This window comes from Mytilus trossulus, chromosome 2, assembly GCF_036588685.1.
Source record: "Mytilus trossulus isolate FHL-02 chromosome 2, PNRI_Mtr1.1.1.hap1, whole genome shotgun sequence".
In the NCBI taxonomy this organism is placed as follows: domain Eukaryota; kingdom Metazoa; phylum Mollusca; class Bivalvia; order Mytilida; family Mytilidae; genus Mytilus; species Mytilus trossulus.
This window is the reverse complement of record NC_086374.1, coordinates 25,120,219-25,147,583: the sequence shown is the minus strand read 5'-3', so window position 1 is coordinate 25,147,583 and position 27,365 is coordinate 25,120,219. Positions and strand designations below refer to the sequence as shown.

The window sequence follows — 27,365 nt, the reverse complement described above, 5'->3', positions numbered from 1 at the left end:
TATTCCCGAAAGCTTTTATTTTGAAAACCACAGACGTCTGTTAAAAACAACATTGTGTGTAGTGAGATTCAGCTTACTTCGGAACCCGGAGCACCCGAGATCACCCGCTGATTTTTGTGGGGTTTAGTTCTTCTTGTTGTGTTGTGTTTTGTGTACTTTTCGTCCTTTTTGTCTTTTTTTTTTTATTATTGCCACAACTTTGTCAGTTTGTTAGAATGTCCATTGATATATTTTGTCTCTCTTTTATGAGTTTGTCGTGCTTCACATTTGATGTAAAAATTCCATGTGTTATGAATTCCCGTTGGCTCTCCTCCGACTGAGGCTAAATTGACGTAAAAGTTAGCAATTTAGAAGATGGTTAATTTTCTACCTATTGTACGGCAAAATTTTCTACTGTACCTGACCAGAAATAAATATCACACTCTTCATCTCGACCAAAGTCAAATAACAGTGTAATTGCGTTCTCAGAGAATGTCTTGTCTCTATAACTAAATAAAAATTTATTTCATATCCTGAAAATAAATCATACATCAAAAGTAGGTTTGTGGCAATATCACTGATCATAGCGCGCTTGCATCGAGTGTGGGACCGTTGTTTGGATCAAAGACCTGATTAAACCAAGTACATTGAAATCTGTATGTGTTGCTTCTGTACTCAGAACAAGGAGTAAGACCATCATGACTATGATATCATCGATCTGTCATTCTTTTAGAGGATATCTTACACTTTGGCCAATATTAACTTTTGATTTGTATATATAATTTCAATAAAGATCAAAGACATGTCAGTCTTGTCCAAACCGCAAAAAAAAATGATTTAAATATAAGTTGCAGTAACTGTGAATTCACTTTTTTTCGTGGATTGCAGTTTTCGTGGATTGAACAAGTCTTTCTTTTTCAAGTATTTAATTACGTGGTTCTGTCAATCTCTCCACACAAAGCCTATAGAAAAGGTGTAATTCGTTGAACATTTTAATTCGTGGTTCACCTGTATCCACGAAGATCATGAAAATTGGAATCCGACGAATAATAAAGAATCCACAGTAGTTCACAAAACACAGTAACTTAAGTTGCAGTGATTGCACCAAAAATAACATTAACCTCTATCAATAAGTCTATTGAATTGGCAAGATATGTTGTTAAACAGTTCCTGTATGACTTTGTTTAAATATGTTCTTTTTTTGTATTTTTCAGCTGCGACGAGGCTCCGGTACAAAGCCCGCACGATGATTGGAGCTACCGGAAGCCGACACATATCCCAGCGCCGTCGTGCATCCCTGGCTACCCCCGCCGCATCGCCGTCCATGTTTTCGCCTTTACATCAATTGGCGGAGGAAGATGAAGAGGGTCCAAAAATTCCGGCATTGAGGCGGCGGGCAGTCGACACCTCCGACTACCGAACTTGTGCCATATTACAAACACGCCTTAAAAATGTCAAACATTACCCCGAGTAAGTATCATTTGTTTATTTATCTTTGTAATATACATTTGTATTTAACTAACATTTTATTGCAAGAATTTCTATATAGTTTCACTGGATGCAAATTAAGCATTGTTGACTTTAAGAGAGCTAATTAGCGACTTTAAAAGCATTAGTGCTTAAATAAAATTTTTGTTACATATATTTATATATATACTATATATATAGAACCATTGAATCGTCAACGGAGAATAACAGCACATAATATGGAGAATTAATTGTGAAAATTTCATGTTGAATAACGAATGATAATAGATTTATAATTGTAATTACATAGATTGGTAAACGACAATGAAGTAAGCACAAACTATAATAGAAACTTTCCCCCAAGTGCAAAAAGGAAATTGCTGCTATTTTCGCTGCAAGATTAGTAATATCATGAAAATAGCTTTAATATCTTACAAAAGCTTTTATATTGCATAATAAAATCTCACGAGATGCAGACATGTTTCCTTCATGTCAACTGACACTATGTAGGCTATGTATGTTATCATTTGTACAAGATATTACAAGAAATATTAGTCTCGCTTGTTTGAATTGAAATTTGACGTTTTAACGTCATATAAGTCGAAAGCAAGCGTACCCCCTTATAAACTGATTCATTTCAAAAGGAAACGGACATTATCTGTGTCATCAACAAAGGTTATAGATTTTTATCATTTTTCAGTTTGAAAATTAGCATCATAGTAAAACAAAACCAACATAAGTATCACTATAAAAGCAAGACAACTCGTGTTTGAATTTTTAAATCCTTTCTGAGTTGCGTTTCTTCAAATAGATGTTTTCGTGAAATAGTGTTATAAGTTCTATTATCAATTCTAGTTGTTCATAATCGTACGATTGATTGATTATTGCACTCTTAACGTCCAGTAACAGATATTTCATGTATATGGAGGACGAGAACAAATTAACGACTAATGCAATGCAATAGGTATAGGTTCGATAAAGTGTTAGACTGCTGCTTGAAAATGAGGGTATGTTGGGTTTAAGAAATTGGGCTATGCAACAGACAACCAAGCTTCGGACCCCTAGTGTTGTTCCAATGGTTCTCAAATGGACAGAGAGAGTGACTTTTATTCTTTACTGTAAATTTGAATGAACAAACCCAATAAAGGAATTCCGATCAGACGTGTTTTTATAGATCCCACACCACAATATGGACTCACTTTTGCAAGGATAAAAATTAACGAACAACGCATGATAAGACGAATTATTTCCTTAAATCTCTGATTTGGATTGCTGATAATGGGCTCATGACATGAAATAACTATATATACATTGGCGGATCCATGGAAAAGGGGGGATGCGGGTGTTGGACCCCCCTTGTTTTTTGGCCGATCAATGCATTTGAATGTAATCCCCCCTTTATCCTGGGTTGGAAACCCCCTTTTTAAAATGGCTGGATCCGCCACTGATATATATAGATTTTATATATAATCACAAATAGGCACATGACTTAAAGAAGATAACGGCTTAGTATACATAAATTGAAGCTATAATTGTATGTATGCAGTAACTGATATAACTGTGGATTAAGTGCAATATCAAAGGTCACAATTTAAATTTGAAAAATGTATAAACTTGTTTTTCTCATGGTTCTAGTACCGAATGTGTAAAATTATATTTTCAAGTAACGAATGTGCAAAAAATTTGTTGCAAATTGAAATTCAAGGAGTCGATATTCTTAATTTAGAACGTAATGTGCTCTCTTCCCAGTGTAAACAATATAGTTTCATTGGCCATATGGCATATTACGTTCCAAAATTAGAATCCAGAGTGTAAAAATATGTTTATATTGGTCAAAAAGAGCGCATTACGTACGTTCTTATATAGCATCCTGTCCTTGAGATGGAAAGGCAAGTAGGGAGGGAACTGAAAAATTCGCAAACAATATTAACAGACATTTAAGATTTTTATGCTTTTTAAAATACGATCTCGAAAAGATGGTAGTCGTCGACTACAAGCCAAGGATGTATATCATAACACACCGAGTTGGCTTTTTTGTATAGCCTTTATGTTTATTATGGTAGTAAAAGAATTTATAGATTCACGTCAACGAGACATCAGATTGATTTGTAATTAAGGCCAACAGGAAAGCACATAATCCTGATGACCTCTTGTTTAAATGAAGTTAGTAGTACCAAGGACCTGATTTCGAAAAACTATCAATGCTACATAAACGTTTTTCACATAACAAACAAGACTGGAAAAATACATTACAGTACATTTTAATCAAACTTTGGAAATATATTGACCAATCCTTGTCTCCAAGTTTTTGACGTAATGAACTTATTATGCTTTCTCACTCAATCCATGTCAGGCAAACGAAGATGTTTGTCTTGACAGCGTTGGATATATACTAAAATATAATATATTACGTCGACAGAGGTTCAGTCGCCGAAAGAGAAAGAGAGTTTAATCAGAAAACAAGGAGACACATAAAGTGGATGATATTGTCACCAGCATGGTCACGTGATAATGGTGTTCAATCGATTTTTGTCTACTGTGACACGGATCTATTGATCGTGTTCTTGACATATCTAAGTTACAGAGAACACAGTCACGATATATACAGACAGTTTTATCCTGCAATATGTATTCTAATTTATCTATTTGTTCATGTGTGACTGTTTAGAACGACACCATTACAGTTCTGTTTCAAACCAGTCAACCAAAAAATAAATGGGGTCAACTTCAGTAATTCACCTATAATTCAGTGCCAGTCATTCGTTGATGTGATGTATTACATATTTGTTTTTCGGTTCAATTTTGTTAAGTTAAGACGTTAGTTTTCTCGTTTGAATTGTTTTAAAGTTATTTCGGGGCCTTTTATAGCTAACTATATGGTATGGGCTTTGGTCATTGTTAAAGGCCGTACGGTGACCTTAAGTTGTTAGTGTCTGTGTCATTTGGTCTCTTGTGGAGAGTTGTCTCATTGGCAATCATACCGCATCTTCTTTTTATATCTAAACCTTCTCATGGGTAATTTTTCAGTCATTCAGCCCAAGAACATATTTATCAAATATCAATATAAACCCTGCTATGAATTTTACTAGACCTACTGTAAACTAATCCGTCATACCATCCCAAAGCACGACCCTAGCTCATTGTTCTTCCGGCGTGAACAGGGGTTGGGGAAAGGATGATAGGTAATTAACAATGGATACGAACACATTTTAGACAGAACTTAGATACCGACTAGCATTTATTTCGTGTTAGCTCATAAGTTTACAGTCCTCTGTAATATATGCAACCCAACCAGACACAAGTTGTTATGAGAAACAATGCCTTACCGCCACGTATTTTCACCAAACCCAATCTTATCTTCTTTGTATACTCAACAAACCCAGCGTCTGTAGACGAGAGGGGTTCAAGAAAATCTTGTTAAAAGCGTTTTCATACCTAAATAATTACATTATAAATTTAGATGTATGTTTCATTATAATACGTTATTCTGATTTGTTAATTGCACATCACATGTTATTCCGTAAGCAATTGCATTAGACAATAACATTTATCATTCATGATGACACGAGGTCCCACTATAAAGTGCACAGGTGAATTACATTAAACTTCATAAAAATCGTGTTTTTATAATCCTAGCTAAAAAATGTAATTTTAAGTATTGAATGCTTCTTTTTGTAACTTTATAGGGTTGTAAAAGCGTTGACCGTGCGTACATTTTTAGAATGAAGCGCGGAAGCGCTTCATACAAAATGTACTTCGGTCAACGCTTTTACACCCCAATAAATTTACAATAAGAAGCATTCAATTCTTAAATGCATTCGAAGCATTTTAAGTATATATATCTAAATCTAATGAATCAAGGCCTTTTTACTGATTTTCACAGTTTGTTCTAATGTTATGTCGTTACACCACTGCTATTAGCTTTTTAAAAATAGGTTTCGATTTAAATTAACTCGTTTCATTATTGATCTATCCCGGGGCCTATCTATAGATTCCTATGGGTTTGCTCATTGTTGAAAAATATTTGTAATCATTCATTAATTGGAAATAATTACGCAACACTGTCTCGTGTGCTCCATTATATAATCCTGTATTAGAGTGACAAGGTAAATGTTACTGCATACCTTGGCGAAACCTAAAGGAGATAAATAAAAAATTATATTTATACAATTTATTGGTTTGCCAATAATTGATTGGTATTGCTGTCTGCATCAACTGTCCAATAACAAACCCCATCACATACCATCAATCATCTAATCAAAAATTTATACAACACAATGTCCCAGTTTTAACAAACAAATGCATTAATAGACTGATTTTGCAACATTAAATACCGCTGCTAAAGGCCTGATCGATAGTTTATCTGTCTTCGTGTGTGTTTCATTTACCACATCTTTTACTGCCATTAAAAAGATTTTAGCAAACATGAGGCAGGTTTTAGAGACAACGATTGGTGATTAAGGAGAACGATATCCTTCTGGAAAGGAATCAAATGGATCAAGACTTGTTACTTGTCCTATTACAAAGAGGATATTTCCATATCTCACACGGCACCGTGTAAATATTAACAGCCACACATAGAAAATGTGTTACGTAACAAATTAGTCTTTGAAATTGACTAGCTTCATTGGCATCGTTTTGGTATCTAGGGGTTGTTTCAAATTACGAATACCTTATCGTTACCAAAATAACTCTTAAAGTAGGCATTCACATGTGGTTTACTTAGGTGTCCGACCACCAACTCACCCACTTCAATTTAAAAAAAAATTGTAAAATTAGCCCTTCCTTCGTGCCATTTTTGTCAATGTTTACTTAAACTAACAGTTTGTAGAAACGAACTTTTAGTGAAAGGGAACCGATTTTTTTTGTTCATTTTGAAATAAAAATTCCAATTTATTGTATACAAAAAATATATATTTACACGACAGTCCAATCCAAAATAGCACCGACTAAAAAGTCTACCCAATACTAGTTTGGAAATAAAAATGTTATCATGGTATACTTGTTTGCCAAGATTATATATAATGACATATGTTTTCTGATAAATAGACAACTGCTAAAATCTGTATGCTTAAACACTTAATCCATCGACTTTCTGGAACTACAAGGTTAAACGTTACACATTTATGTCTATTTCATTCGCCAAGCAATAATTTGTCTATATATGTTTTGCCGATCCTCTGGAAATAATTTACTAATCAATAAATACTTGAATAGAGCACTCCTATGAGTTGCTCTTTCGACAAAACAAGTGAATCACTGTTATCAGTATATTGCAAAACATTTCATATATTATTCATCATATTGCACGTTTTCATAATGAATTTTCTACAACGAGCCAGAATTCATACAATATGCCTTTCCACTTGAGGGAACTTTTTTTCTTCTTCTATTTTTCACATATTTGATAAGTACCACTTTTATCCTAATCTAGACGCATTACTTTTGGTTTCAAGTTTCTTAACCATAAACGAAAATGAAAGAGAAATGTCGAATAATAATATATACTAAATATGGATAGATTTGCTCTGTGAAACGAGCACAGGGCATATAGTATTTTTTTTTAAACCAAAAGACCCGTGTATGTATAGTAATGTTAAATTTTGTTTGTACACGTGATCTCTTCTAATAAGAATACCGAGCAACCCTTAAGAGATGGTCCACGTGATCTCTTTTAAAATGAAAGCAGACCAATCTTTCAAAAAGATGGTCTACCGTGACTCTCAGTCTAGAGAAAAAGTTAAACAATCATTCAGAGGTGGTTCGCGGTGACCGCTTCTAATCGGGAAGCTGGCATACCCTTCAAAGGGTGTCTACGGTAATCCCTTCTAGAAAGAAAAATGAATAACCCTCTAGAGAATGTCTTCGATAATCTCTTCTAAAGAGACAAAATAATTACCCTTCAGAGGGTGTCTACGGTAACCTCTTCTTAAAAGACCCGAACAACCCTTTCAAAGATGTCCCACGTCATATCTTTACAAGTGAAATCAGAGATGATCTTCCCTAAACTCTTCTAAAGATAAAGGTAAACAACCATTCAGTGACCTCTTCAGAGAAAAAAGCTCAACCATCCTTAAGAGATGATACACATTGACCTCTTCAGAGAAAAAAGCTCAACCATCCTTAAGAGATGATACACATTGACCTCTTCAGAGAAAAAAGCTCAACCATCCTTAAGAGATGATACACAGTGACCTCTTCAGAGAAAAAAAACTCAACCATCCTTCTGAGAGGATACACATTGACCTCTTCAGAGAAAAAAGCTCAACCATCCTTAAGAGATGATACACAGTGACCTCTTCAGAGAAAAAAAGCTCAACCATCCTTCAGAGATGATACACATTGACCTCTTCAGAGAAAAAAGCTCAACCATCCTTAAGAGATGATACACATTGACCTCTTTAGAGAAAAAAGCTCAACCATCCTTCAGAGATGATACACATTGACCTCTTTAGAGAAAAAAACTCAACCATCCTTCAGAGATGATACACATTGACCTCTTTAGAGAAAAAAGCTCAACCATCCTTCAGAGATGAAACACAGTGACCTCTTCAGAGAAAAAAGCTCAACCATCCTTCAGAGATGATACACAGTGACCTCTTCAGAGAAAAAAGCTCAACCATCCTTCAGAGATGATACACAGTGACCTCTTCAGAGAAAAAAGCTCAACCATCCTTCAGAGATGATACACATTGACCTCTTCAGAGAAAAAAGCTCAACCATCCTTCAGAGATGAAACACATTGACCTCTTCAGAGAAAAAAGCTCAACCATCCTTAAGAGATGATACACATTGACCTCTTCAGAGAAAAAAACTCAACCATCCTTCAGAGATGATACACAGTGACCTCTTCAGAGAAAAAAGCTCAACCATCCTTCAGAGATGATACACATTGACCTCTTCAGAGAAAAAAGCTCAACCATCCTTCAGAGAGGATACACAGTGACCTCTTTAGAGAAAAAAACTCAACCATCCTTCTGAGAGGATACACAGTGACCTCTTTAGAGAAAAAAACTCAACCATCCTTCAGAGATGATACACAGTGACCTCTTCAGAGAAAAAGCTAAACCCATACCCGTAGCCAGGGGGGTTCGGGGGGTTCGGACGAACCCCCCCTTGAAAACAAATATGCACTGTTAAAGTCAACGTTCTGGTCGAATTGTGACTGTTAAAGTCGAGTTTGTGAGTCCAACGAACCCCCCTTTGGAAATTCCTGGCTACGGGCCTGAAACCATTCTTCTGAGATTGTTCACGGTAGCCACGGTGGTAATGAAAATATTATGTTCGCTGAAATTCGATATGTTAATGAAAACACTTGCACATGTAACTGTGTGAGATATATACACTTCATAGCCTTCATAAGCATTAAACGGAAAATCAACAATAGGAAAGGAAAAGTTTCCCATTTTATCAATAACTATAGTATGAGTATTATCAATATAATTACGATTCGAACTTCCTCAGGCAAAATAAATACTTTAGATTAGAACGGTTATTAGTATTCTGTTTAGGTAGATTTGGTCACACAACTCCTGCCAATGCAGCGTATTTACCCATCTCTGGCTTTATGTTTAAGTTTGAGCGTCCATGAAGGTAAATCCAGAAACGTGAATTTATTGAAGTGTATATCAAAATATTTTCAATCACTAAGTCCACGCCGCTGCTTGTAGATTATTAGTCCTCGGGAATGTTATCAGCAGTTTACGCTTTGGGTATCGACATGGTTTATAATAACACGAACTTATTAAAAATTCTCGTCCAACAATAAGAAAAAAATATAAAGAAAATTTCATTATAAATCTAGAATGTTTTTTTATTCTATATTCGTAACCTACTTATTTATTGAAGATGTCGTTGCACCGCTGGTTATTAATTATATAACACATTTAGATAATGTTAGGTGAATGAAACACAAAACATATGAGATGGACCTGAACTTCAAGATCCGTTAATTGCCAATACATTTTGTTTTATAACATTAAAATGTTTACGGAAGAATCTTTTTACCACATAAATCTCGTTGCAAACGTGATAAAAGAAGCATGGTGTTTTGAAATGACAACAGTATTCATAGTATAGCAATCAATATTTCCTAAGTTATAATTTATTTTATATAATATCCTGTCTGTACGATATTTCCGTCTTTTTGCCATAGTTTTCCATAATAAATTATTTTCAGACGACCACACATTGAAATATATTGAAACAGCTTATTATCTGTTGGTGGAAATAGTTATCTAATTCGTTGGGTTGAGAAACGTTTTTGCAATTTTTGTGTTAAAAAAGCACCAACAACATATCTTTAACGCTGTTTAATCTACTTATTAAGTCAACTGATTTTTCTTTGTGAGTGTCTGTGTTTGTTTTCCAAATGAATGTCTCGTGGTTGTGTCACAAGCCACTGACAACCAGATGGTTTTCTTTGGTGATTTCTACATCTGTTACTTAGATGTCAGTCTATGGTCATTGTTTGTATCTGTTAAATAGTCGATAACATGTGGTCAGTATTTGTGCATTTGTTCGTCAGATGAAAGTATATGGCGATATTTAGTATCTGTTATCTGGATGATGGTATTTTATGATTGTTGTATCAATTATTCGATTCCTATTCTGTGTCCGATAGTCAAACACTAGTCTGTGGTTGTATCTGTTAACCGAATAATGTCCTCTAATGATTGTTTGTTTATACCCGATCAGTTTATCTGTTAAGCTGCTGATAGTCTGTGGCTATATATATATTACCCAATTGTATCTATTAGGCTGTTGATAGTCTGTGATGATTGTCTATATCTATTACCCGAATGATTGTATCTGATAGGCTGTTGATAGTCTGTGGTGATTGTCTGTATCTATTACCCGATGATGGTTGTATCTGTAATGCTGTTGATAGTCTGTGATGATTGTCTATATATATTACCCAAAATGATTGTATCTATTAGGCTGCTGATAGTTTGTGGTGATTGTCTATATATATTACCCGAATGGTTGTATCTGATAGGCTGTTGATAGTCTGTGGTGATTGTCTATATATATTACCCGGATGGTTGTATCTGATAGGCTGTTGATAGTCTGTGGTGATTGTCTATATATATTACCCGAATGATTGTATCTATTAAGCTGTTGATAGTCTGTGGTGATTGTCTATATATATTACCCGAATGGTTGTATCTGATAGGCTGTTGATAGTCTGTGGTAATTGTCTGTATATATTACCCGAATGATTGTATCTGTTAGGCTGCTGATAGTCTTTGGTGATTGTCTATATCTATATACCCGAATGATTGTTTCTGTAAGGCTGTTGAAAGTCTGTGGTGATTGTCTATATCTATATACCCGAATGGGTGTATCTGTTAGGCTGTTGATAGTCTGTGGTGATTGTCTATATCTATATACCCGAATGGGTGTATCTGTTAGGCTGTTGATAGTCAGTGGTGATTGTCTATATCTATATACCCGAATGGGTGTATCTATTAGGCTGCTTATAGTCTGTGGTGATTGTCTATATATATTACCCGTATGATTGTATCTGCAAGACATATGGTATTCTGGGGTGATTGTTTGTATCTGTTAGGCTGCTGATAGTTTGTGGTGATTGTCTGTATTTATTACCCGGATGGTTGTATCTGATAGGCTGCTGATAGTCTGTGGTAATTGTCTGTATATATTACCCGAATGATTGTATCTGTTAGGCTATTGATAGTCTGTGGTGATTGTCTATATATATTACCCGAATGGTTGTCATTGTTAGGCTGTTGATAGTCTGTGGTGATTGTCTGTATATATTACCCGAATGATTGTATCTGTTAGGCTATTGATAGTCTGTGGTGATTGTCTATATATATTACCCGAATGGTTGTCATTGTTAGGCTGTTGATAGTCTGTGGTGATTGTCTATAAATATTACCCGAATGGTTGTCTCTGTTAGGCTGCGGATAGTCTTTTGTGATTGTCTGTATCTTTTACCTGTATGATTGTATCTGCAAGACATATGATATTCTGGGGTGATTGTTTGTATCTGTTAGACAGATAAATAGTGGTGATTGTCTGTTTCTATAACCCGTGGTTGTCTCTGTTCTATTACCTGGCAGATTGTTACACTACTGGTAGCCTGAAGTGATTGTCTGTATATATCACCCGAATGGTTGCCTCTGTTAGGCGGATGACAGTCTGTGATGATTGTCTTTATCTATTACCCAAATGATTGTATATGTTAGGATGCTGATAGTCTGTGGTGATTGTCTTTATATATCACCCGAATAGTTGTCTCTGTTAGGCGGATGACAGTCTGTGATTATTGTCTTTATCTATTACCCAAATGATTGTATATGTAAGGTTGTTGATAGTCAGTGATGATTGCCTGTATATATAACCCGTGGTTGTCTCTGTTCTATTACCTGACTGATTGTTACACTACTGATAGCCTGTAGTGATTGTCTGTATACATCACCCGAATGGTTGTCTCTATTAGGCTGTTGATAGTATGTGGTGATTGTATCTATTATCCGAATGGTTGTATCTGCTAGGCTGCTGATAGTATGCGGTGATTGTCTATATCTATTACCCGATAATGATTGTATCTGTTAGGCTGTTGATAGTCTGTGGTGATTGTCTATATATATTATCCGAATGGTTGTATCTGCTAGGCTGCTGATAGTATGCGGTGATTGTCTATATCTATTACCCGATGATGGTTGTATCTGTAATGCTGTTGATAGTCTGTGGTGATTGTCTATATATATTACCCGAATGGTTGTCTCTGTTATGCTGCTGATAGTATGCGGTGATTGTCTGTATCTATTACCCGATGATGGTTGTATCTGTAATGCTGTTGATAGTCGGTGGTGATTGTCTATATATATTACCCGAATGGTTGTCTCTGTTATGCTGCTGATAGTATGCGGTGATTGTCTGTATCTATTTCCCGAATGATTGTTTCTGTAAGGCTGTTGAAAGTCTGTGGTGATTGTCTATATCTATATACCCGAATGGGTGTATCTATTAGGCTGTTGAAAGTCTGTGGTGATTGTCTATATATATATATATACCCGAATGGTTGTCTCTGTTATGCTGCTGATAGTCTGTGGTGATTGTCTGTATCTATATACCCGAATGGGTGTATCTGTTAGGCTGTTGATAGTCTGTGGTGATTGTCTATATCTATATACCCGAATGGGTGTATCTGTTAGGCTGTTGATAGTCTGTGGTGATTGTCTATATCTATATACCCGAATGAGTGTTTCTGTAAGGCTGTTGAAAGTCTGTGGTGATTGTCTATATCTATATACCCGAATGGGTGTATCTGTTAGGCTGTTGATAGTCTGTGGTGATTGTCTATATCTATATACCCGAATGGGTGTATCTGTTAGGCTGTTGATAGTCAGTGGTGATTGTCTATATCTATATACCCGAATGGGTGTATCTATTAGGCTGCTTATAGTCTGTGGTGATTGTCTGTATCTATATATCCGAATGAGTGTATCTATTAGGCTGCTTATAGTCTGTGGTGATTGTCTATATCTATATACCCGAATGGGTGTATCTATTAGGCTGCTTATAGTCTGTGGTGATTGTCTATATCTATATACCCGAATGGGTGTATCTGTTAGGCTGTTGATAGTCAGTGGTGATTGTCTATATCTATATACCCGAATGGGTGTATCTATTAGGCTGTATATAGTCTGTGGTGATTGTCTATATCTATATACCCGAATGGGTGTATCTATTTGGCTGTTGATAGTCTGTGGTGATTGTCTATATATATTACCCGAATGAGTGTATCTGTTAGGCGGATGGCAGTCTATGGTGATTGTCTTTATCTATTATCCGAAAGTTTGTCCTTATTAGGTTGCTTATAGTCTGTGATGATTGGCCGATTTATTACCCGAATGATTGCATCTATTAGGCTGTTGATAGTCTGTGGTGATTGTCTATATCTATTACCCGAATGATTGTCTCTGTTAGGCTGTTGATAGTCTGTGGTGATTGTCTATATCTATTACCCGAATGATTGTCTCTGTTATGCTGTTGATAGTCTGTGGTGATTGTCTATATCTATTACCCGAATGATTGTCTCTGTTAGGCTGTTGATAGTCTGTGGTGATTGTCTATATCTATTACCCGAATGGTTGTCTCTGTTATGCTGTTGATAGTCTGTGGTGATTGTCTGTATCTATACCCGAATGATTGTATCTGTTAGGCGGATGGCAGTCAGTGTTCGTTAGTTAGATGATATTCTGTGATAATTGTTTGTATCTGTTAGTTAGTCAGATGATATTCAGTGGTGATTGTTTGTATATGTTAGTAAGTCAGATGATATTTGTGATAATTGTTTGTATTCGTTAGTCAGATGATATTCTGTATAAGTTATTCTGCAGTGAGTGTTGGTGTCGTCATGGATTAGACTGTTATGATTGCCTGGTTAGTTTAGCCAGAGTTTTTTTAATGTGATATAGCTGACACCGTTAGAAGTAGAACTTTATGAGGATTTCTATATCTAAAAATATACCTGTTAGCTGATATTTATACTGGAACAATTACATTACATGCATGTTTCACAAGACAGCTTAGACTTGATAGGTTCAAAACAAAAGCGAGACTTTTTAACATCAAAATCATGACGTATTCCTTATAACAACGGCATTGCAGTGCAAGGGAAAACAAACGAGAATTTGCTTTAAATTAACTCATCAATTCATAGCTGAAGCCAATAAATTCCATTGTAAGAATTAGTATGAAGCGTTTCAGAATTTCATACAGAATGCACTTCGGCAACGCATTTTTACCCAAATAAAAAATACCCATTCAATTCTATGTTAGTGTCCGTCCAGGCAGGAGTGAGTGTGTGCATATGGCAGTAAGGAGTTTTTCTGATATGAGTGTTACGGTCGCCATTTTTGTAGTCATATAGTAAGACTAAGCACTTTTACAAATAACTTAAAAGGAAATGGAAACAAAAGATTGTGTATTCTGATAGGCAATCGTTTTTTCTTCTAGTTAAACACAAATCTCTGTTGTCTTATTGACTTGAACTACATAATGTCGATTTATACATAATTTCACTTTGTTTCCCTAAGCCATGTATAAACACTGTTTCGTTTATCTCAATTCGAACAAAGAACACAATGGAATGGACAATGTATCGATAATAAAGACATGTTTATTTGATGTTGGTGAGCTTGACATTTACTTTGATTTGATACTGAAAATCTAGATATGACAGCGAATAAAAATCTTTGAATAAAATGGCAATAAATTTGTGATTGAATGACTTCATTGATTCTTGGTTTACGATGTAAATAAATAAATTAAGTAGGACTGTAAAATGTCATTTCTTTTTGTTAGGAATAAAATATTACCAAGAATTGATTTTTTGACAATGTTTTTTGATTGCTTCTGTGCTGTGATTGTTTGTATTTTTAAATCTACACTTTGAACGTTCATGCAGTCAATATATGTAGATATTTGTTTGAACAAAAATAATTTCTTTAATGGTGAACGTACACGTTATTTCACAGTTTCCAGTCTTTTTTCACTGAAGCTTTGAATTTGCTCTTCTGGCATAAGAAAGGATCAAAGTAAGAGATGACATGTTTCATTGATTGCGTTTTGTATTGAAAGCATTTTGTTGTAGACATATTTTAGGTTTTTGGTTCGTGATCCAATTCTATTTGAATTTGTTAGTCTAATCTGGACTATCTTTATCTGGTGTCTCTCCCTTGATGTTTTTTCGGTTTGTTCATGATGACATTTTTGCTTAACAAACAGCTGGTGTTACACTGAAAAGTTACTTTCTGACCACCAAGATACCTCATATAGAATTATTATTTCATAGATATTTATTTGTGTACTTATCAATAACATTGTTATATTATTGGTGCAATTTAACCTAAATGTCAATTTCATCATCAAAAATCGATATGACAGTTGGAGCATAATAATTACTTATTAAATTTGTCTTTATTAATACCAAGGGAACACCCATCACATCTAACCCATATGATTAGGTTTAGAAAGAAAACAGGAGTTAATTTATATGAAGTAAATTAGTTTACTCTTTAGAACCATAAAAATGGTGGTCTTTCTCCCCTTTTCAGTCTTCAACATTACATGCATAGGCTTTCGCAGGTGAACCAATAGATTAATGATTGGTTATTGTTACTTTTTAAGTCCAGTGGCACTTTTGTGTTTTGAATGAAAAATGTTAGTTCAGGAAATTGAAAACTGCAATTGCAATTGCAACACACATGCATGAACATGCAAGTACAATTGATTTACATTAATAAAAAAGACTTAAGAAGGAATGTTTCTGGAAAATGTTTTGGACAGAAAATTAACAAATTAATGACATCAAAACAATATGGAATATTGGTTTAATGGAGTTTTTTGTGGATGTTTCCTTCATGTTCCTTAATGAGAAGAAGAATTATGTAACTTAATGGATGATCGCTTTAAATGTTCAGTGGAAAATATTACAGACTTTCAACATAATATCTATTTAATTTAAAACATAATTTATTTATACAGATATGAAACAGATTAAGCAACAGACACAGCCTATAAAAGCCATACTACATGTACAAGATATACATGTAAATTAATTAATTAAAATAACATAACATAGTCTGTGATAAATGAATACTACTTATGAGCAAATACAATGAAATAAATGTTTACAGTGTTAACACCGTAATGTATAGTACATTTAAGTATGCAGGGAATTAATCATCATTTATTCATGTAAATATCCTTTACAAGTCATTCTCATTATATATATATATATACATATAAGGATTGGAAGAGACACTTAGCTTACTTAGTGTAGTAAATTGAAAAAGAAAAGGAAACAAATGGAAAAAACAAACAATTTCAAACAAATATAGATTTAAAATAGCAATATTTATATCATAAGAGAATAACATGTTTCCAAAAAGTATTAAGTCAATATGTATGTCAACATTAAGATGTGTCTTATATCATTGTACTCTGAGCAAATAAAAAAGAAATGTTGGTTATCCTCAACCGGGAACAAAACCTAGTATTATGTTTCCTTATCCCATAATTAAAAGAAATATCACCCTTAGTTTTTATTTGGGTCCGTGTTGCTTATTCTTTATTTTTCTATGTTGTGTCATGTCTACTATTTTTTGTCTGTTTGTCTTTTTCATTTTTAGCCATGGAGTGTGTCAGTTTATTTTTGATTTATGAGTTTCACTGTCCCTCTTGTATCTTTCGCCCCTCTTTAAGAATACCATTCCAAAGCCTTATAGTGGAAGGAATGAAACTATTAAAAGACGAGCTAGTTCTATGATGACATATATGACCAGGACTATGACTTATTTGGGGTTGCAAATATTTATGTTAATACATACTTTTGAAATATACTGATATTGGTATGAATTATCCTGTTATCATTGAATTAAGGCATGCAATATTTGCATGACCGTTTCACCATCAGTGCTTACACGAAATTCCTTCATTGTATAGAATATTTCTCCTTTCATTTCATATTATGTATAAATATGTAAATCTATCGTAGAACAGATGGTCCTGACAGACCATGACAATCGGGTAATACCATATTTAATTATTAAATATCTAATTTGTGTACCACGTGACTATATTTATTTGTCCTTTGACTGATTTTGGCGATCGATTGGATTGTAAAAATCGATTAATCGCATCACACAACTGTTTTCCAATAATTAAGCTCCTCATCCGATCATTGTTCGTCACGTGAACTGAAAAGTAAATAATAACAGAATATTTACTAAGAATTATTTTTCGTCATTTCATTTTTAGTTTTATTTCCTGGAGATTTTCAGTAGTCTGTCTTCTGCTACCGATATATTGAGGATTCATTAATAATACAATATCTACCAGGAGAAAACCAATGTTTTAACACACTGGTTTGCGATCGATGGTTCCGAACGCATTCGGCACATCAAACACATACAGGCTATTCAGGCCTAATTGCTTAGTGTCAAATTTCGTGTAATTTTTTTTTTTTATCAAAAAGCAAAAAATCCGGAAACTTATGATATGATGAACTTGTGTGAAGAGTGTTGAATGTGATATTTTTATTGAGGGAATTATGTACTCGGAGGATTAATCAATGGATATCTTCCATGTAAAGGCTTATACTGTGTTTTTCTGGCGACGAGCTATTTGATCCCAAGTAATTTACAAAAGGTAATGATTCATTTTACTTATTCATCATGTCGATATGTAAAGTACTTATCTAAATGTAGGTATAATTCAGTTAAGTAACAGTGAAATGTAGTTTCCATATGATCATTACCACATGTCCCCTTTTGTGTTATGAATCGTATAAAAATACCCATTTATGTCCTTTAAACATAAACTCCATTTCCTTGCTAGATATTCACTATCTATAATCATCTACAACAAATTTTCGGAGTACGTTAGTTTTGTCAGTACATTTTTAAAAATAATTACATAATAATAGATACAACAACAATATTGTGCTATTGATATTGTGTTTATATTGCTTATATTAATTCCCCCATCTTATTCTAAAGTGGGTTTATATGTATTTGGCTGTTGCAAACCGTTGACAAAAGAACTTTCTCATTTCGAAGATGTACAACCGAGAAGTATACATGCAGGGCAATATTCTAACTTCTTGTATATTGTGTTTGCTCGGGAAATATAATTTTTACTCATGTATATATTTGCACAGGAAAGGGTCAAATTTGAATTTTTGACTTGATGTATATGCTCATATTAACGTAATGTATTAATGTTCAGACAAGCCATTGTTGTATATGCTGAGATGGAAGATCTGCTGTATATACTCAGCAGGTAGAAAATTTGACTTGCTGTATATGTTCAGGAGGTAGAAAATTTGACTTGCTGTATATACTCAGCAGGTAGAAAATTTGACTTGCTGTATATGTTCAGGAGGTAGAAAATTTGACTTGCTGTATATACTCAGCAGGTAGAAAATTTGACTTGCTTTATATGTTCAGGAGGTAGAAAATTTGACTTGCTGTATATACTCAGCAGGTAGAAAATTATACTTGCTGTATATGTTCAGGAGGTAGAAAATTTGACTTGCTGTATATACTCAGCAGGTAGAAAATTTTACTTGCTGTATATGTTCAGGAGGTAGAAAATTTTACTTGCTGTATATACCATAGAGGAAGAAAATTATCTTGGTTAATATGCTGAGAAGTAGGAAAATTTGTCTTGCTGTATTTGCTCAAGAGGTAGAAAATTTTGACTTGGTGTATATGCCCAGGTACAGAAGTAGAACATTTGACGTCGTTTATACGCTCAGGATGTAGATTTGACATCGTGTACGCTCAGGGGTCGATTTGACGTCTTGTGTACGATTAGGAGGTAGATTTGACGTCGTGTATACGCTCAGGATGTAGATTTGACGTTGTGTACGCTCAAAGGTAGATTTGACGTCGTGTGTACGATTAGGAGGTAGATTTGACGTCGTGTACACGCTCAGGAGGTAGATTTGACGTCGTGTATAAATCAGGAGGTAGATTTGAAGTCACGTATACCATCAGGGTGTAGATGTGATGTATATACGATCAGGGGGTATATAAGCTCAGAAGGTAGAAAATTTGAGTTGATGTATACGATCAGGTCATATTTGACGTCTTCTATACGTTGAAAAGGGTGACTACTTGGAGGTCGATAAATGTGCTCCGTAGACTAGTGTATTGTACCTTGTACATCCAACCCACATTTTATCCCAGTTTAGAACCACATCACTTTTGTTTCCTCATTCCTAGTTTGCAAGATTAAAATAGAACCCTCTTGATCATGATAGGTATTACTTAGTATAAAATAATTATTCCAGATGTACTGACCTAATAAATCGACAGTGCTGTTTTATTGACATTCGCCCTAATTGTCTGTATTAATATTTTGTTTTTAACAAATATGAGATTAATTCGTGCCTTCGTTGTTCGAGTAAATGTTCTGATATTCCAATGAAACATTTTGCATCTCAACTTATATCTTTATAATTTCTGACATTGCTATAGCTATCTGTATACAATTTATCAGGCTATGTAGTTTCAAGTATCAACCTATATGCCTTTTTATCATCTCAAATCTTCAATATTTCCTAGCAGGTAGTTTTTAATTGATCTCTACATAAAATAGGTGGGAAAATATGATGCCGTAACTGGGTATCGATGTATATTGTATATTTAAACACAATATGCTGGCTGATTTGATTACTCCGATCAATATAAAGACAACTAAGACGAACATGATCAATGTATTATAATAATTGCTATAATTATCATATTGTCATATTGAATGTGTGTAATTTCTGTTTACAGAAACTAAACTGTCATACATTTAGTGTCCATGGCAGATAAAGGAATTTATCAATTTGATCATCATTTCAACTATTGTATCTGTTTCTTAATGCTTAGATCTGTCGTTACAGTTAGAACCATTTTCATTTACTGTCTATTCAAATATTCTTATACTTTCATTGAAAGGTCCTAATCCTCTTCTATGCACAGCGTCTTCTTGTGAGCTGTTATACCATGTTAGCTAGCATTAAAAGATCCGACTCAACGTGTTGGTCCATTTCAAATTAAAAAATTGGAAATATTTTCAAACATGTACATGTAATATTTGCAACAGTAGGTTTAACAACAACCCATTCTCAATACTTTCTTCTATTCGATTCACTTACATTGTGCATAGTACTGTACCATTCTGGCGTCCGGGTTATCATGGTTATGTCGTCAATACAAGATAGTTGTGACTTTTATACGAGACAGTAACTGTTGCTTAGTACGTTACACATGTAAGGGATAACCGTTCTTCGGGAGTGTATAATACTTCAATTGCTTAAAAAAAATATAAACATATATTTTATTACTTTATTTAGTTTCTCTTTACTTTATTTGGTGGTAAACAAATTGCATCAAAGAGTCGTCTGCTTGTTATGGAACATTCCTCTCAGGAAATCAGATCATTTGAAGAAAATTAGTTGTCTGTCTTTAATGGAATATTTGCAGAAAAACATTCCAATACTAAATTGAGAATGTTTTGTGTATATACTTAGACAGCATATTGAAAAAAAATGTAGGAATCTAATTTGCTTAGAAGTAAATTTCCGAATGTAAGTTTCATTGCATAATGTTTTCCGTTTTGACGAAATTGACATGTTTATAACTCTGCAGATAGATCTGGTGATAAAATAGTGTCTAGAAAATCATTTATCATTTAATTCTTATACTGCCATAAGGGAAATCAAAAGCATTTTTTCTAGTTGATTAAAAAATGGCAGCCTAACTGGGAATCTTTGGCCGATCAATTATATTTATTCCATATGGAAGATTTCGTGTGCCGTCATGCTTAAAATAGGTAAATCATATAGCAAGGAACATTTTTTTTAAATCGAATGCAATCATTATTCTTCTTAAAGTGTTCCATATTCTAAATCAAATGCTGTAGGATTCTTTTCAAAGTGTTCCTTATTGTCATAAGTAAATGCTGTAGGATTCTTTTCAAAGTGTTCCTTATTGTCATAAGTAAATCATGTAGCAAAGAGCATTTTCAAAATCAAATGATGTAAAATGCTTCTCAAACTGTTCCTTTTTGTCAAAAGTGAATTATATAGCAAGGAACATTGCCTTAATTAAATGTAGCAAGATTCTTCTCATAGTGTTCCTTTTTATCAAATGTATATCATAAATAAAGTAACATTTCCAAAATCAAATGCTGTAAGATTCTTCTCAAAGTGTTCCTTTTGTGTCAAAATTAAATCATAAAGCAAGGAACATTTAAAAAATCAAATGCTGTAAAATTCGTCTTCCTTTGGTCAAAAGTAAATCTTAAAGCAAGCAATATTTCCAAAATCAAACGCAGCAAGATTTTTCTAAAAAGTGTTCCTTATTGTCAAAAGTAAATCGTATAGCAAAGAGCATTTCCGAAATCTAATTCAGTAAGATTCTTCCCAAAGTGTATCATTTAGTCAACAGTATTGTATGAACTTTATGAATGACATTAATCGTTTGTTGTCGTTTGTAAAGTCTTCCTTTGGGTCGGTCTCTAAAAACACCATTTGGGATGACGATTGCTCTTAATTTAACTCAAGATAAATCAAAAAACATCTTTTTTCCCCAGACATTTGTTTTAACCCATCATCAAGATTCTTAAAGCTGAATCATTGAAAAACTACAAGGCAACCTTAACAATTATGCGAGGTTTACTCCTCTAGCGGTGCCAATCACATGGGACCAATCTCTACGTTTACTTTATTCCATGCATATTTGAAACATTGCTTACCGGCGCCATAGGGTTTAACCTGTCACTTGTAATAGCATTATTAGGACCATGGCTTGTCATTATTAACTTTGGAATCTAAAATTGTAAAACTTTTAATAAATCTTAAGATCCTCTACCCGTAGAAATTGTGTATTCTGGTTTTCTTGCAGCTTTATGCCTCATTCAAAATATTTTATATAAGCTCTATATATTTACATAGATCTTGTTTCTCTAGGAAACATCTCACTCAAAAGAAGACTGTGACAATAGAGATATTTGCAGATTTTCTATTTCCAACACTGAGTATAAAATAACATACACACTACCTTGTGCCTGAGCCAAACGTGTCCACGTTATCAGTTCATATGAGAATCCCTATCTGTCTAAATATTTCACAAATCACGATAACTCACTTTAAATTTAAAATAACTAGATATAGGAAGATGTGGTGTGAGTGCCAATGAGACAACTCTCCATCCAAATGAAAATTTATAAAAGTAAACCATTATAGGACAATGTACGGCCTTCAACACGGAGCCTTGACTCACATCGAACGACAAGCTATAAAGGGCCCCAAAATCCATTTTCACTGAACTAGTACACAATTGTATTTAGGGGCCAGCTGAGGTCCACCTCTGGGTGCGGGATTTCTCGCTGCTTTGAAGACCTATTGGTGGCCTCAACTGTTGTCTGCTCTATGGTCGGGTTGTTGTCTCTTTGACATATTCCTCATTTCCATCATCAATTTTATTCTTGGATGAACCATCATGCATTTACAGAATAATGTCCTTACGCTTTCGGCACATCTTACTGCACTCAGTTTCTTATGATTCCCTCTATTTCTTATTGCTATCTAATATACAAAACAATGTTCTTCGTTTTACAGAGATGATCAGCCGTCAGACGACAGGTAGCATTTGTTAAACTAACAAGAAGTGTTTTGGCTATGTACTAATATCTTATACTAATACTAACAATCATGTTAGAACGTAATATCTAAATAGACTAACATATTTTGATTAGATTATACTAAAACCAAAGTGCCTTGAGGACTGAAGATAAATGTAAAATCATTTGCTGTTTGTTTGATTTTCGTTTGTAAATGGGAAAAAAAGAAGAGAGATTTTAATTTATTTTCATTCGTTTTTTTACTTATTAAATTAAATTTGTTTTGGGAGAAAGGGGAGTCTAAAAATCTTCTACGATTTTGATCAAGACGTTTTCTTCTGTTTTGTAAAGAATTTACAATTTTTTTTTTAATACTAGTACTTAAACATTAATAGCCCAATAGTGTTGAAAGGGTAGCCGTTGAAAGTTGCTTTTAACACTAAACAATCAACCAATCAATAGTCTATGAATAAAAAAAAAAATTGCTTGGCAGGTAATACTAGAAGAATCTGCAATTATGGCATTATTTGAAAATGATTTTGATTTATAAGACAAGAATACGAGCATGATTTAAGCATTCAAGGTTTACCTCTATGTTGAACAAATAAAAGCTACACTTTTCAAAACTCTGACCTTTGTAGTATCCTATAATCATTAGTACATCATATACATTAACACTTTTTGTGACATGCATCTCATATTGTAATGGTCATTTTTCTTATGTTTGTAAAATATATCTAAATTGTATTGATTTTGCTCTTTTCTGTTCACATCTTAGCTAAACAATCAACAGTAATAGTTTTAAGTACAGTAATTATAAGTTGTGAATAATTTTATTATAAAGACTTTTATTCATTTTGAAAGTTAATTATTTTAATAAAATGGCTCGCTCTATTGTTGAAAAGTACAAGGATTTGTATAGTTATACAAATCCTTGATAATTATTACAAACTTACTGCAGAAGTTTCGCTCAAGATAATTGTTTCCATGTTTTTGTTTATCTTTAAGTTTTAGGGTTTCGAGTGACGATATAGAACTTGAAATAGAACACGATTCTAGGTACATATCTTATTTATAAATTAACAAGAACAATACTCAGTGCAGTAACAAATCTATTCTCGAGATTATTTTCATACTTTTAAGTAGAATCTGAATCTATTCTTGGGAGATTTTTTGCACATATTGTTTTGGAACCAGATTAAATTCATCTATGTGAGATTGGAAACTTGTATCCAATGAATATAACCAAACTCAATGCATATATATGAAAAACTTATTTCAAATACTAAATTCAGCCTGTTGAAAACTAGACCAAGTCCTATTTTAGTATTCAATTTTGCCTACTCATTGAAATGATTTTTTGGAAGGCATATAGTCCATTGATATGTAAGATGGTTTCTAGATGACTATTTATGTTTGCTTTGACCATTATTATTCCCTACAGATTATTGTTCTTAATCGTAGAATATATTACAAATTCATTTTTTACAAATGTATTGCTATAAACATCTTTGAAAATGCTGAAATCTGCAAAAGAGGTGTTTTATTGATGTCGGCAATTGTTTGATCTAAAAAGAAGTCAACCAATTTATTTTAATGGAAAAAGAATCCTAGATGACACACTAAAAAAAAAATGTGTTACATCTTAAGATATATATTTAAGTTAAAATTACAGTTCGATACATAAGTTATATAATCTTGGAATATCAAAAACAAAGGCGAAAGATACCAAAGGGACATTCAATCTTACTAGTCAAAAATTAACTGACAACAGATGCAAGTATTTTTGTTTTGTTTTTCTATGTAATAAATTACAAGTGATATTTTAAAGTTTTGTGGATCAGTTTGTTTTATTTACGATCAACTTTATGCATAAAACAAGTCGTTTTTGTATTCACTTTGGGTTTATGCATCTATTATTTGACATACATTATTTTTTATTTTTTTCGCATTTATATACAAGCCATTTCAGTTATTCTTATATTTACGGGGGTTGTTTAGCAACGTATATGACATCTTGGAAAAGACAATGTTTCACAGTCAAGAAATTCTGTCGACTGTATTGTCATTTTCTGTCGGTCAATTTAAATGTTAGACTTTTCTTAATAATCGTTAAAGAAATAAAAGCTTTTTCCATTTTGCAGAATGTTGGGTTATTAAAAGACTTACTTTTACGATTTTCAAACTTGTGAACGACAAAAAAGAGAGTTAAAGTTTGCATTCAATTAATATCTATCAGTACATTTGTTTCAAAATTAGTGCAAAAAAATCGAAAACAAAGAGTGATATATATGTTTCTATGTGTACACACAAAAGACCGCTGATGGAAACATACTTAGAACCTATTGACCAAATTGTGGTTTGGATTTACAAACATTTCCAAATAATCAATTGTCCCCTGAGTTTTGATAAAACACTCATTATTGTCTGACTCATACTTATATTTTGAATGCTGGCATAAACAAAAAATAGATATTTAATCTTTAAAATCTAGAGAAATCTTTATATTCATTGTTTTTAATTTAACTTTTTCTCCTTCTTTCAACCATCATACCATTATTTTACAAATTGTAGAATTAAAAACAATAAATGAAACTAGCAGGTACTCGTGTGTGAATTATTATGGTTAAATCAAGTGTTTCCGGTTTGCTATCGACCCAATTACACTTTTCATCTCCGTGATGAAGTCTGTTTAATTGTTCAAAGCCGGGTATAGCTCACTATAAGTTGATAAATCGATCATGTTAAAAGCAATTTCTAAAACTGATGTTAATTTGCTTAGGTGTTTTATTTAGTGTCATGTAAATACAAGATTTTTTTCTCTCAAAAACTTAGCGTACAGATTTCTGAAGTGTTTCTATGGTTGGTTTAAAGTCAGATTTTATTGTTCATCTTGCATTTTATCGGTAAACCAAAACTTGTACATTGTAATTCTACATTTAAAAGTGTCTTGTTGGACAATCAATCTAATGAAACTAAGATTATAATGTATTAACATAGAGGTTTACAAATTACACCTATTACCGGGTTTGTATTAAAATAAGCAACATGACGGGTGCCACATTTGGAGCAGGATCTGCTTACTCTTCCGGAGAACATGAGATCACCCCCAGTTTTTGGTGGGGTAAAATTCGTGTTGCTTAGTCTTTATTTTTTTAGTTGTGTTTTGTGTACTATTGTTTGTCTGTTTGTCTTTTTCTTTTTTTTAAGCAAGGACACTGTCAGTTTATTTTCGATTTAAAAGCATGACTATCCTTCTGGTATCTTTCGATACTTTTTACAACAATAATAGGAGTCATATCTTTGATATTCCGATGATACTATTTTGACATATGTCAAAAGTAAGATGATACATCTGGAGTAAGTCCAAGAAAACAGACAACACCAATCATGCAAATTGACAAACATGATACTAGACAAAGCAACACGGATACTTCCAACAAGACGGGGGCTTAAATGCTGTGTTAAACAAAATATCGCTCAATCGGAACAAACATACGTAATGTACCCATTTTGTCTTTGTCATTTAAAAAACCCCCATTGTTTTACTCAATTTTTCAATTAGAAGATGATGATCAGTCAACAGCTATCTTTGATCCAGGGTACTAGTAACTTTATGACCAGAATTTTCTTCAGACTATATCGCCTGAGTATGTAAACTTAAAAGCCTGTCTCTCGAGAGTGGGAATGGTATAATCACAAAAATACTTAACTCCGAGGAATATTCAAATCGGACTGTCACTTATCAAATGGCAATATCAAACACATCAAACTAATGGATACTAACTGTCATAATCGGACTTGGTACAGACATTTTTTAATGTAGAAAATGATGGATTCAACCTGGTTTTAAAGCAAGCTAAACCTCTCACTTGTATGACAGTCGCATAAAATTCATAGGAACGCACTCTGAAGGATTTCGGGATAATAGTCTCCACTTACCACTTCATAATACCACACTCCCTCCTTTTTCACAATTTTCATGATGTGATAACTAAGTTTGTTCGTATTCTAAAAATTGATATACAAAAAGTGTTATGATATCATTGGCAATTAATCAAATATTCAAAAAGACTAAAGTACAAAAAATATAAGCAATTACAGGTCACCGTACGACTTTCAACACGAGAAAAGTTAATACCTGATCACAGTAAACATTTTTTTTTAAATAAGAGAGACCACTGGCCTGTAATTTGCAAAAATATTTATTTTAAATCCTCGGGGAAAACAATGATAATAAAGATTTATTTGATTTAGTTAGTGATATAAAGTAGAAATCGATACATGTTTAGAAGATAGAGGAATAAATCGTATAAACAAAATACCTATAATTTAGGCTAAAAATCGATGGAAGTAAATGGCGATGATAGTATGCTTAAGCTCTCTGTATAACTAGCTCGAGTTGTTTCACGGCCTTGAAAATCTAGACATTTTACTCAGAGACGGGTTAATGGAACAATATCTGGCGTTGACCATACTTTTTAAAATGTGGGGTGTTTTTTTGGGAGGGGGTATACAATTCACAATGTAACTGAAGTACCAACCATACCAAAGTTTCAGATTCCTTTTCACAATATTCTGAGACTCATAACGATTAAACATTGTGATTTAGACACATGTATTATAGTTTGAACTTGAAGTGTATGATTTCATTTATCGCGATTTTATTGTTTTTGTTCATTAACGGTGAATCATTCTTTGAATTTATTAAAACTGCTGCAATGCCTTGGTACAATGAATAATAGTGTAGCATCAGTTTT

At 33.4% G+C, this 27,365-nt stretch overlaps 1 protein-coding gene across 3 annotated transcripts in view; it reads left to right on the top strand.

Moving 5' to 3' along the window:
* The window catches only part of LOC134706827 (voltage-dependent calcium channel type A subunit alpha-1-like), a 119,234-nt gene that overhangs the window by 5,137 nt on the left and 86,732 nt on the right, over positions 1-27,365 (top strand). For all 3 annotated transcript variants that reach the window (XM_063566130.1, XM_063566131.1, XM_063566132.1), the window contains exons 2-4: positions 1,194-1,449; positions 22,604-22,627; positions 23,614-23,664. In XM_063566130.1, the coding sequence (XP_063422200.1) occupies positions 1,194-1,449; positions 22,604-22,627; positions 23,614-23,664 (331 nt within the window). The remainder of the gene's footprint in view (positions 1-1,193; positions 1,450-22,603; positions 22,628-23,613; positions 23,665-27,365) is intronic.